Below are 12,965 nucleotides of genomic sequence, written 5' to 3'. Positions count from 1 at the left end.
CTAAATATTTTGACTTCACAAGGCCAGGGCGAATCAGGGCAGGTGTAATCCAGGTGGGTGAAATAGCCAGTGCTGATGAGGGTTGTCTTCAGTTGGCAGTTTGCCATCAGTTACATAAAGAAATTACTGAAAAGATCTAATGCACTCAAGTGCAGTGATGGTGAACAAGGTTCCCTCTTGGTAATAAATTCTACAAAGCTATATGTGCATGAGGATTTCTTTAAATCTAAATAGTTAATTATGTCACAGTTTTCTCAGAGAGTGGTCCTATAAGATTGCTTGACTTTTTCAGTGTGGAAGGTAATGAGATGATAGCTGCATGGAAATGCTGCATACCCTGCTGCTTGATAAAGTTCAGCATAGGTGTGAATGAAGGGGATGCCCTACTCAGAGAGAATGCTGCCCTAAGTACCTGTGGAAATGGCCTCATATGTATAAACTGGGGAAGTAATGTAGGGGGTGCTGCAAGGGAGACCATAAACACCTCCAGAAAGAGAAGCATTCATGGGAAGAGCCATCTGAAGCAGCTACTAGTCACTTGTTCCTAACATTGCTCAGCCATGCTTGTACAAATATGTTGTATGGTAGACTGGGTTAGGGAGTTGATCTGGTTTAAAAGAAAACAACAAAAAAAGGCTGTTTTGAACATGGATTAGTTCTGAATCTGATTCATCATAGGTGAGCATGGGAGCTGTTTAAATTGGCAGCACCACTGACAGAATTTCTTGTGAAACAGTGCTTTGAAATACATAGCATGGGCTTTTTCTTCTGGTTTTGTAGTTGTACTACTGCAGGTCTTAGTTATGAGCTTACTGGTTTGCTACCAAGTTTGTTTAGCAAGCGAGTGGAAGGACTACTGTGAGGAAGGCTCCAGAGCTGGCTGCAAGTATTCAGAATTTGCTCAAGCAGTAAGGGATATAGTCTTTGAAGAGCTTTGGATTTGCTTGAGCTGCTGAAAGAAAGAAAAGTCTCCAGTCACACGAGAACAGATTGGCCCTATGACTGAGTAGACTGCTAGTTGGGAAAGCTAGTCATTTGAATGGCTTGATTTCAGCTGTCTATTCCTCCTGCTTGTTCTGTTAAGGCATGGAATTTTATTTAATGGGTTTTAATCAGGTCCCTCTGTATGCAGAAAAAAAATGTTTGCATTTTGGAGTGGAGAAAACGCCAATACTTGGTGAGAGATGGGCATGATGTTGGGTCAGGAATGCTGACTGACTGGGTGACTGGTATTGAAATGTGCTGTCACTGAGTTGATCTTAACTTTGGATTGATTACTATATAAAAAAAAAATTAGAACTATCTATGCCTGATTGATACATAGCCTTTGTGCTGTATCTTCTTGTATAATTTGCACCTAATCCACATCCTAAATTCTACTGCCTAGTTTGTTATGGAAATTGGTAGCTTCCACAGTGCTAACGCTAGATTTAGACGAGACGGCGCTGCACACCAGCAGCAGCTGGCAGTGTGACTGATATTTTTAACACCATTTCACTTGAACTAGTAATACTAACCAGTGCTGAACTAGAGGGAAACTTTTCTTCCAGGCAGTGACATGTGTGTCTCAATTATCTGGGCGATGAATTTTTGTTTGTCTCCAACTACTGATCCTTGATATTCTCACTTCTTTAATACACATTGTAACAGATGCAGTTTTAGTGGGTCGCCATAATAACTCTAGGAAATGTTTGTGATGGTAGGATGCCCTTTTCAGTATCTCTGCCACATGTGGAGTGTATGTAGTCAGCTTCCCTCAGTTCTTCAGTTAAGTAAGCTTAATGACATCCTTTGATGTGGGAGAAACTTGGTGTGCTTCAAAGAGACTCTTTTAAGGTGTTCTGTGTATCTTCTTCTATGTAGCCCTTTTTTAATCTTGGGCATAGGGACAAATGCCAGAAAATAGGAATTATCTTCTGTCTTTGTTAATGACTGTGTTTGTACAGCAGGATTTGAGATAAAACAGGGGCTATCAGACATTTCAGTTACTCTTTGCACTTTGAATGGGCTTGACTTCAAATGGGAATGGACTTGTTATCTGGGGTTTGTAAGTGTTTTGGTTCAGTTGTGTCAACAGGAACCATTTATCTCTTTGAATGCTTGCAAACTTATTTGGTCATGGAAGGAAAACCTCTTAAGGGCAGTTGAACAGAAAAATACTGTCTGATTTGGAAAGTGCCTGAGTTGCTGATTGGTGTCCCAGTCTCCAGCACAGGCAGGAAAGTATTGTGCTCTGATCCCTGAGGAAAAATTACTAGAACAGGTTAAGATGTTATCAGCTTCTGGACTAAATAAGCATCTGCCCAAACCTGACGTGGCTGAATCTGTACTTGAAGCATCAAACAATGCAACGATAATTCTTACTCTTGCTGTACCTCTGTTCATGGATCTCTGTTCATGGATCTCGGGTCCTTTACAAGTATCTTTATTTCATGTTTTCCAGGTCCAGTGTGTGATACACCGGGTAAATGATGTCCTCAGGATAGAACAAGAAATCCATGGCCTAGCTTGGAAGGGAGCTGAGAGATTCTTGGCTGCCATTTCTCATGCTAGTCCTTCATTTCTGGTTAAACGTATTGACCTGAGAAGTAAATCTCAGCATAAACTATTCTGATGATTTTTAGAAGAATCATGAACAGCTTTGCCTAATGTGGAGACTGTTGGAAAAATTGACTTAATAGCATGAGAGCAGAGGGTAACACTAAAGCTTAGTGACTCTGAAGATTTGTCTTTAAGTTCTGACAAAGCAGACGCACAGAGGTATACAGGGATGCATGGATACATGGATGTTATGGACAGCTTTACTGCAGCCTACTTAAGGCTTCTCAATGAAACTGATTTCCTTTCACTTGAGGTGACAAAATGCTATTTATTCTCATCCTTGAGTCAGGCAGAGCTTAGCTGAATGTGCAAAGAAGCTAGCACAAAGCATGTTGTGTTAGCAGTTTGCTCTTCAGAATTTGTCTCTACTTGGGGGGAGAACAGTCTCAGCAGTGAGGAGGCAGAAGGAGGAAGGTGTTTGTAGACTAGGTGTCAACAGTTTTTCTTTCTGCTGGCTGCCGTCTGAGCTTAGAGGTGGAAGGGTGCTGCGGGACGGTGGCTGTGTGTTACTGAAAGCAGGAAGCTCTCTTTCCTTCAGCACTCTGAGTTACTTGAGGAGCTTGGCAGCTCCAGGAGCTGTTGCAGCAGTAGCAAAACAGCATTCGGGTGATTGAGAATGAAAGGAAACCATTCTGCCCTCCTTTGAAACAGCAGAATTTAACGTAGGCTGCTTTGAGAAGCCTTGGGCTGCCTCTGGTAGAACTTGGACGTCAAGAGTGGTCGGTATGACCTTGTTCAGTCACCTTTTTCAGAGCTGATGCTGCTCTGTGTCATATATGACGTATGGGAACGCATATACATGTGTGTATATATATTTATATCTATACGCATATAAGACGCCGGAGAGGATAACACCACAGTGGATTTCTGGTGTGGAGATGTCAGACGGTCTGTTCTTTGACACACTGGCTCAGCTGTCTTCTTCATACTTGCAGGTTCTCCTCATAAACTGCAACATGGTTGTTAATGGGGTGGAATGGTTTGCACAGACTTCACTTCCACATTAAGGCTAAAGGATGTCAATGAATTCTTCATGTAGCAATCTAATCCAACACAGGGATGCTCTAACAGAAGTTCGTGGAGTTTCAGAGGGATGACTTGGGCATGTCTGCTGCTGGCTATTGAGACCATCAAAACTAGGATTGCTCCAGCAAGCATTTTATCAACAGTGTAGGAATGATGGGCCATAGGGACATAAGTGCCTATAAATGTATTAGGGGGCTATAACTTTTTGCTGATTTTTCTAAAATGCTTTGTGTGAGTGGGGGAGGGGGGTCGTCGCTGCTGTCCTTTGCTGCTGGTTGTATGGGGAAACTTTTTGGTGGGAGAAAAACTCTACTAGCATGCCATTCAGTTCATGAGAGAGATGTCAACAGTGTACTTGGATGTTTCACAATGCATTTGCCCTTAAGTGAGCATACTTGTTGTACATAAAGTTCTGCTTTGCAAGTGTCTTTCTTTTTTTGTGTCTTATGACCCTTAGTCACTGGAAGTCCCACATTCTTCTTTCTGCAGTTTCCCTAGGAGCCCATAAGTAGCAGTGAATGTACAGGTACACTGACTTTTTCTTCTTTGTGTGTGTGTTGTTGGTTTTTTTTTTTAATCAAAACTTTACATGCGAAGAGTTCAGACTCTAACCTGTTAATGTGTTCCTTTCCCTTTTCCCCTGCTCTGTGGCTCTATCATCAACTTTTTCCTTTGCAGTCTGGCTCCTGGCAGTGCAGGAGGATGTTACCTGGAACAGCCTGCCTGAGTCTTTGTATCTTTCTTTCTCATCAGAGCTTTTGATTATTTCCTGATCTCTCATCCATAAGACAATTTATGTGTAAATGCTGTAAATTACTGTATTAGCGGGCATCTTTAAGATGGGTGAAGCAAATAGTTTGTGTTAGTTAGTAAACTGATGACTAGCCCTTTCAAGAGGAAAGGAGGGTATCTCTTTTTCCAGTGCAAGATGGAAGCTGTAGCAGCTGTAAGCATCCAGGATTTATCAATCTGATGGAAGTTTCCTCTTAGGCTGTGTTTGTGCTTGTAGAAAAAAGAAATTAGAATGTTTTCTTTGGATCCAAGATCTCAGTGGAGGCTATGGTCTGCAAAGAGCTTTTAATTAGCTATATGTTAATTAGCATAAACCTTCGATGCCAAGGAAGGATTTCCTTATGATGTGCTACTAGACCCCATTTTTGACCTATGTCTAGAACAGTGGGGGCCATATTTCTATATACAAAAATATAAAATGAAAAAAATTCTTCCCCCAAAGATTTTTTTACTAACCAGGGTGAAACAAGTATAAGCAACCAGGGGATACAAGTAAATAGTGAAAGAACACTAACTTTGGTAGGCAGTGACATTCAAGCTCTGGCATTTTGGTGCTGTTGGATTTATACGTATGCTGTTGCTGTATGTTTTAAAGGCATTTTAAGAGAGCTTGAAGGAAGCAAAATAACTTTGCAGTCTGACCAGATCCTCCCAAGAGACAACGTCTAGGAGAAGGTAGTGAGATGTTGGTTTGAAAAGTCTAATGACGTCGATGTTATAGCATGGTTGAGGGCAAGAGTCTCTTAACAGTGAGATGCAGGGATGACTCCTTGGATGTTTGGTGTCATTTAAACAACTCTGTGGCATGTGTGTGTGAATGTATAACCTTGATAAATTAACTCATCTGGCCTTGTAACTTATTTGTTTGGGAGAGGACCCTAATTTTTGTATTGTTGTGTTTAACCAGCCATATAGTTTTGAATGTAACTGATTAGTGACTGTGGACAAGAGGAGGTATCCAGGCTTTGACCTGTTAGATAGCCATTCACATACATTGTCTCTTCTGTACATACTAAGTTGCCAGCGCAGGTGATTTGGTGAGTCTCAGCTGACCAAACCAAAGATGCCTCTGTGAGGACACCTGCAGAGGAGACTCCCATGAATACCCCTTAGACAGTTACTGGCCATCTTCTTTAAGATTCTCTAATATTTCTCTTTTTGGTTAAGCGATACCCCATTTCAAATATACAGATACAGTTCACCTAGCAATGCAATACTGCAGTTGTTCATGTAACGCTTGGGAAAACTGTAAGCTTGTCTGCTTGTGGCTAAAACCTCTTAATACCACAGGAAGCTAAATACTTAACCATAATACCTAGAAACAACTTCTGTGGTTATAAGTGCTTATCTGCTGTCTATTCTGAATAACCTTGCTTTTAAGGAGTACCTGCATTCTTGGTTCAGTCTTTGTAACTCTGAAGAGCAAGACTGCTATCATGTTCTGTTGTCCGGTATGCCTTGTGACTGTTGCTTCATAGCTGAGAAACAGGTGAAGAGCCAAGTTTTATGACATATAATCACTTAAGGGCTTATAGGATAGTTTCACCTGTTAGATTAGCTTAGTTTACTACTTCAGCAGTAAATACATATAAGGAGAGATGCTTTCTTTCTTTAGAGCATCTTTCACTAGTGAAACAGGTGCACAAAATCCTTGTTTTCAGTGTCTTTTTAAGATATTTTGTCAAATTCTAAAAAAAGTTAAGGATTTGGAAGACACACTTTTTTTTTGTTCATTGCTCAGGGAAAAGTGTGTCTCCAAAGAGTGGGGCCTACTTCTCCACCCATTGGTGTGGAATGTAACATACGTTGGTGGAAGCAGGAGATATTTTGAAGAGCCTTGCAAATGATATTGGTCAGGTCTGTCTTGATGAAGGACTGCAAGATCAGATTAAAGGTTGAGTAGTTCAAACTCAGTTATCTTAGCTTCTCCTGTCTGTTTGAAGTGTGGAGGATGATTGTCAGCTTTGGTAAACTTGATGGAGGAGATCTGATCTGTATGAAACTTTCACTTAATGTTTCCGTTCACACCTGAATTGCCTTATGTCTTGCAGTTAATACAAAGCTATTATGACCAAAGGCTGGCTTTGTTTTTACTGAAACCTACATATTTTCAGGTTCTAGTGAACTGGAATTTTGATCTGACTCTTGTGGACCAGCACCAGATATCTGAAACAGTGCTATGCTTCAGGATTTAGACTGTGGCACACATATTTGAGCAATAATATCTGAAAAATGGCTTCTGAAGTGCTGTTCACACATTTTGGAAGACAAAGTAGAGAGTAGACAAGTTTGGTAGTAGGTCGATTGCGGATGATGGAGGAGGATGATTCTATTTCTTGATATTGATGTAGCCTGTTACTGAATTTGGTTTTAGTAAGTTTACAACTTTCAAGGCAGTTCTGCTTTACAGTGATGATGGTTCTGGTTGTCTGACCCACAATCATCACCAAAGATAAGGCAGTGAATTTTCTGCTTGCATCGATCCATCTCCATCTAAGCACGTGATTCTTGCCAGTTTGGCCTGGCGTAACCAAACCTCCATGACTGGGTTCAGTGCTCTAAAATGGCTGTGGTTTGCTGGGGAGTAGAAACAGGCTTCTTTGGGTGAAGAACTGCAGTATTCACATACTACCAAAGCATGTGGCGACCCTGATGGTGTGCAGGTTTCCTGATATGCTATATAGGAAGGTCAAGAAGATAACTCTGCCTCAGAAATCTGATAGCTACAATTGAGGTAACAGATTTTGTAAAGGAGAAATGCACCATATAGGTGGCAGAATGCCTGGTGGCTTCAGCACACAAGTGATCTTCTTGTCATGATGGCTTTTGTATTTCGTGGTAAAGGAATGTTTTAAAGGGAATGTTATCAGAGATGTGGCTTGTAGATGTTTCTACAAAGTTGCGAGGGGGTGGAGGGGACACATTAGCTGTGCTGTGTAAAAAATGTAATGATAACCTTTATTGCCCAACAGCTGATTAAGAAGTTGGTCTGATCTTGAATAAGAAATAGGGTAGGAAATGGGCCATGAGACACTTGCCTTGAAAAGCAGGTAGCTTATATTTGTGCAGAGTAAAAGGCAGGAAAGATACAAAAAGGCTTGCAATTGAAATGACATTAAGAAAAGAATCAATGCATGTATGCGCAGAAGTACTACAAATAAGGGGGAAATACTCTGTCCCTCAAATCCAGAGGAAAAAGAATACTGCAGTAATGAAGACAAAGATACAAAACTGAGTTTTTAGACTAATGTCAACTGTGCAGGTGAAAAGAAACTCTGAAAGACACTGCAGGTTGGAGAGACATGTGGCACTGGTGATAAATAGTCCATGGTGATAAAGGCAATTGTGGAAGGCTCTGGGGGAAGAAATGAACTCTGTTTTAGTTCCACTTAGCTTGAGGTGACATCTCAGCATTGACAAAGATATCAGACTGAGACTGTCCTTTAAACAGAAGGAGACAGACCTCAAGCAGAGACACAGATCTGAGTAGTCAGTGCAGTGATGGGAGCTGAACTCATTTTGTGGGTGGGATTCCAGAGATAAGATACCGAGGGAGGAGAGATCTGAGAGTACAGCCTTGGTGGAAAATGAAGAAGATCCACTATGAGTATGAGGTGAAAAGATGGGATGAAAGGATGGATTAATAGTGTCCCGTCCTATTTCAAGAACAGAAGGGTTGCCTGAGAAAGAAAATGAAGATGGAGCACTGGTCCTGAGACTTGGCAGGTAATGAATTATTGGACTTGGAAGTATTTTAATTGGAATATAGAGGCTGAAAATTTGACTGGTAGGAGTTGATGTAATTGGAGTAAAGCTACTCCAACAACAGTAGAGATGAAAAAAACCAGCTGAAGAAGCACATGTTCTTTTAACCATTTTCATGGTACATGGGAGAAAAATAAAAGCATGCTGATGTTGAGAGGAAGAACTAAAGGAACAGGAGGCTGGAAGAGGTATTCAAAGGGAAGTGTTGGGGCTGAGGACAGTTGGACAAGGAGATGGGATCACTGAGGGCCTATGGGAGAAGAGTAGATAATATATGATTATCTTTGCCCTGCCTAGCTTGCAGATCTCCTCCTCCTAAAGCTCCCTTCTCTCTCCAACCTTCTCCTGTCATAGAATTTTTTCCTCTTGAAAGGAATTGAGGCTGGGGAAACTTGAGGAATGGAGTAGTGGATAAATGTGACTGGAATATGACTCAAAATTCAACTTTCTCTGACTGAAGTATTTAATAGCTAGAGGAACTGAAATAAGGATGTCAGCCAGGCTGTAAGACTTCCAAAAGTGGAAAGAGAAGCAAAGAAGCCAGAGCTGAAGATGATTCATGTGGATTTTGTTGCAGCGGAGGAGCGCAAGAGTCCAGAATAGTGGGAACTGCCACCATATCAGTGACAGTATGGGAGTAGAGGGCTAAGAGTGAACAAATGTCAAATGTTGTGGCCTCTCTACCATTTCCAAACCATCATGTTGGGATTTGAAGAGCTTATGTCTTGTGCTATAAGATAACAGAGGAAAGTAAAATTTTTCGAAGCAGTATGTGGTGAAAGAGCAAATGAAGTGAGTGACCTTTTTTGTGCTGGAAGGGAGAAAAGTGCATGAAATAATGAACAAAGAGAAGCAGGAAGTTAAGGCAACACATAGGACACATGACAATTGAACTTGCTGGAAATATCTGTACAAGATGTTACATAGTTCCCGCCTTCCTAGACCATAGGGAAAAGTTGGCATTTTGCTTTGCTACAGGTCTCACTGGAGTTACTAGTAAGTTAGAACAGTGACTTCTTTAGAATAAGCAGGTCTGTGCTACCCACACCCTGTTTGTGGCAAGAGTTTTCTGTGCCATATACAAGCAGACAATGTCTATGCAGACTCTTTTCCTCCTACATGAATGCTGAGGGCATCTTGCATGTTTTAYGCTTGCAAGGGAGGCTTGTTCTGTGGTTTGGACTCAAAACAATGGATTGTTTTTTCTGCTCCACTCTATTAGCCAGAAAAATTACATAAAGCACAGCAGCTGTGAGTTCATTTCATTGAATTGCTGGAAGCCTTTGTAGGTTCCAAATAAATATTGGGTAACAGTTTTACAAAAGAATATTTCTTGGCCCGTAGTCAGAGTATGTACAAGAGAAAAGAAGCTCTGATACAACCTTTTGTTGAAAATCTCCCTTCCTTAGGGTGCTTTTCTCTTTCACTTGTTTGAAATGAGAGCGATGATGACAAGGTAGTCTGAGGGATCGGGGATGACCTGACAGGACTGAGGAGGTAGTGAGCTCGAGAAGAGAAAAGCTAGGCCTCTGCCTGGCAAAATGAATGAATGGTAATTTCTTCTGGCTTTGGTTTTTGCAATTAAACTGGTATGCTTAATTTTTCCACCATTGCAGTACTTGCGTGCTCAGTCCATGTCCCTTGGGCTGTGCTCTGCCTTACCCTTGTTTGCCATGCTGAGAGCAGTTCTTACGAAGTCATGCATGTATTGATTGTCTGGTTTACACAGCTGGCCAGAGTTTTTATCTGTTTCATTTGCTCCATCATATCATTGCCAAAACCAGTGGCTCTGAGACCTTGCCTGCAGCCTGGCTTGCAGGGCCAGCTGCTGTTACCCACTGTGCTCATGGCCCTGCGCAGCAGTCGGTCGGTTGAAATTGCCCAATGGACTCAGTAGGCACAGGGCAAGGGAGGAAGCAAGAAACTGGCACAGCTCTCATGAGCTTTGTTTTCTTGAGAAGCCAGGCTTAAAGCAGCATAGTAAAAGGTAGTTTCTAAAATTATCTGTAGAGCGTAGGCTTTGCTTAACTTTAAGCTCTGATTAAAAATAACCTGGTTTATGGCAAATCTACACCTTAGGATGGTCTAATTGCTTAAAATGAGCCTGCTCTAACTTTGGAAGGTTACTGAGCAGGTGAATGTCACTGACTAAAAGCATAAAACCTGTCTCTTAAGGGTTTTAAAAAAAACGGTGTCTTCAACTGGAATGATTTTCAAGTTTATTCGTCAACTTCAAGAGCTAGTTTATTCAAAGCTAAAAATAATTAGCATACAGAAGAAGTGGGAAAGCTTGCTCCCTTCTTCTAGGAAGGAAGGAATACCTGAAAATATAAGATACTGTAGTCCAGAAATGTAGAATCATGTGATAAGCATCTTACTAGCATTGCCTCAGTGCTATAAGTCTTAATTTTTTTTATTAAAACATGGCTTCCATTTGACTAAGCAGGGGCATGTATAGTGTGCACACCCACTTACAATGATTTTTTTCCAAGAATTTCACTTTTGTATGGAGCTTGACAGAAACAATGAGAAACATTCTTTAGTGATGTTACAAGATCACTCTTCATTTTCTAACATAAACCTGAATAAATGTAAAGATGTATTGTTGCTTAAATCTGGATAGAGACAGTGTGTTTGCAGTTAAAAAAAAAAAAAAAAAAAAGTGCCAGATAAAAAGAATGTATTCAACAGATTTTACCAGGGTGGTGAATTTCACTTGTTCTGTAGGAAAACTACTGCTACAAACACAACATTAACCTTTATTATTTTAAATTTGGGAGTGGTGGTTTGTTTGCTGTTTGACAATGCTTAGCCTTGTGGTAGAAAAAAAATTAAAACTACTCTAATGCTTTTGAACTACAGCTGAGTTCTTACTTATGAGGTCTTATCCATGAAGACCTTGAAGCATGCCAGAGGGAAGAAGCAGATGGCGTAGCTAAGAACCACAGAGGTTTACTCCTTAGCTTTGTGGAGATGAGCTTTTTGTCCCACCCACAGATGAAGAAAAACTGAAGAGATGGGGAACAAGATGTGAGCCAGATGGGAAACTGAGTAATAGCTGGACCCAAGATGTTAGTTCTTCCAGTGGGGTTTATTTACTACAGTCTCTGGCAGCTAGTAGGAAAGAGTTTAAGCTCATCATTTGTGCTGTAGAACTGGCTTCCACCAGCTGCTTTAGTGGAAACATCTGTGGATGGAAAACATCCTGTAACAGATGGTGCAAGAAAAGGGAAGTGAACTGACCTGCTGTAGACTTGTCTTGTATTACAGGTATAATGTGATGTCTGTGCACACACTTGATGCAGAAGTAATATTGTCTCTTCTTTCTTTCTCTTACAAATAATGTGATACAAACATTTACCACTGCAACTTTCTGATCCTCAGGCAGCACTAATACCTCTTATTCTCCTTCCCACAGTGACAGTATCAGCAGTAGAGGTCAAGACACCAGAGGAGATGTTTGTGGAGAACGGGACAGACGCAAAGCTTCCATGCACATTCACATCTGTGGAAGTGATCAGCAGTGCAGCATCTGTTTCTTGGAGCTTTCAACCAGAGGGAGCAGCAACTCCTATCTCAGTAAGGAACCTCCATAGGGGAACAAGCTTGGGAGGGGAGGTTGCGATAGATGTGCAGAGACCTTCTGGTTGCTTCTGAAGACAAGCAAATATGGATTGGAGTAGTCTTCCACATATTTTGTTTCCACTACTCTGATTTTAGGGGGGCTTTTCTAGAGATATTTAAAGATATTGCAATATKCTGGATACTATTTCAGTCTTCTGCACAGGCCAGAGTGTGCAGCAACTGTAGAGTAATCTAGTAGTTCCTTAGTCAGAGAAGAGGGGTGTTGGTGTAGTAGCCCTGTGTATAAAGTAGATGAGTGTCTAGGAATCTTCTAAATACTGTATCTTCTTTGTACTTGAAAATGAGCTGTGGAGCTATGCACGGAGTGATAGCTGCCACAGAATTTGAATTACCACTGTTACAGTTGTGTTGTGCAGATCGCTTTTTTTCTGCCTCTGTACTGTTTCACCTCCCTTTGAAAGGGTTTGCAATGAGACCAGTCTCTCTAGTTTCAGAACAGATTTTAATTGCTCAAAATCATAAGCAGTCTCTTCCGTGTATTTAGTTACTTGATAAGTCAAAAATCAGACTAGCAAGCAGCTCAGGCTAAGAGTAATCGTCATCACTCATTTCCTGTGCGTTGAGCCCAAGTATGCTCAGATCCTTTGGGTCAGAACCTTCAAATATGCAGTTGTGGTATGTTGTTCCTTCTCTTCTTCCTCAGTGACATGAGCCTTGGACACCTGAATGTGAGCTCTCTGGCATTTCTGCCTCCCACTTGCTCCCCTACCCTGAGCCAGAATTTAGAGGAACCAGAAAAGGGAACTCCGGGGCAGGGGGATGTGGGGCAGCAGGTTCCTCTGCCTGTTGGTGTTGGTCTCCCTCCCTCCGCTGCAGACACAAGAGATTGTGCAAACTCTAGAAGCTGTTGTGTACTCAAAATAGAGATGATCCAAACCAGTACCTGAACATGTTGCTCAGCATACAGAGTTCTGAAGAATCAGTGAAAAAATGCTTGGTTTTGAAAAGGGAGCTCTTCTTGTTGGGAAGTCAGAAGTGATAGCTGGGCAAAAACTTAAGGAAATAGGGCATATTTCCTGCCACTGATGAAAAGCATAGGTGAAAGAAAGCCATCTGTACTTTTCCCTTCTCTGTAAAAATATCCTCCACATATCCTATTTTTCCCATCCCTTTCTGCATCACTGTCCAAACCCCTA

The 12,965-nt window shown here is 41.3% G+C and overlaps 1 protein-coding gene across 1 annotated transcript in view; it reads left to right on the top strand.

Annotated features, from left to right (window-relative positions):
* The window catches only part of MPZL1 (myelin protein zero like 1), a 43,640-nt gene that overhangs the window by 5,713 nt on the left and 24,962 nt on the right, over positions 1-12,965 (top strand). The window contains exon 2 of the mRNA XM_026083382.1: positions 11,603-11,763. Coding sequence (XP_025939167.1) covers positions 11,603-11,763 — 161 coding nt within the window. The remainder of the gene's footprint in view (positions 1-11,602; positions 11,764-12,965) is intronic.

The sequence above is a fragment of the Apteryx rowi genome, unplaced genomic scaffold (assembly GCF_003343035.1).
Source record: "Apteryx rowi isolate R43461 unplaced genomic scaffold, aptRow1 scaffold_60, whole genome shotgun sequence".
Lineage (NCBI taxonomy): Eukaryota > Metazoa > Chordata > Aves > Apterygiformes > Apterygidae > Apteryx > Apteryx rowi.
This window is presented reverse-complemented; position numbering and strand designations above follow the sequence as displayed.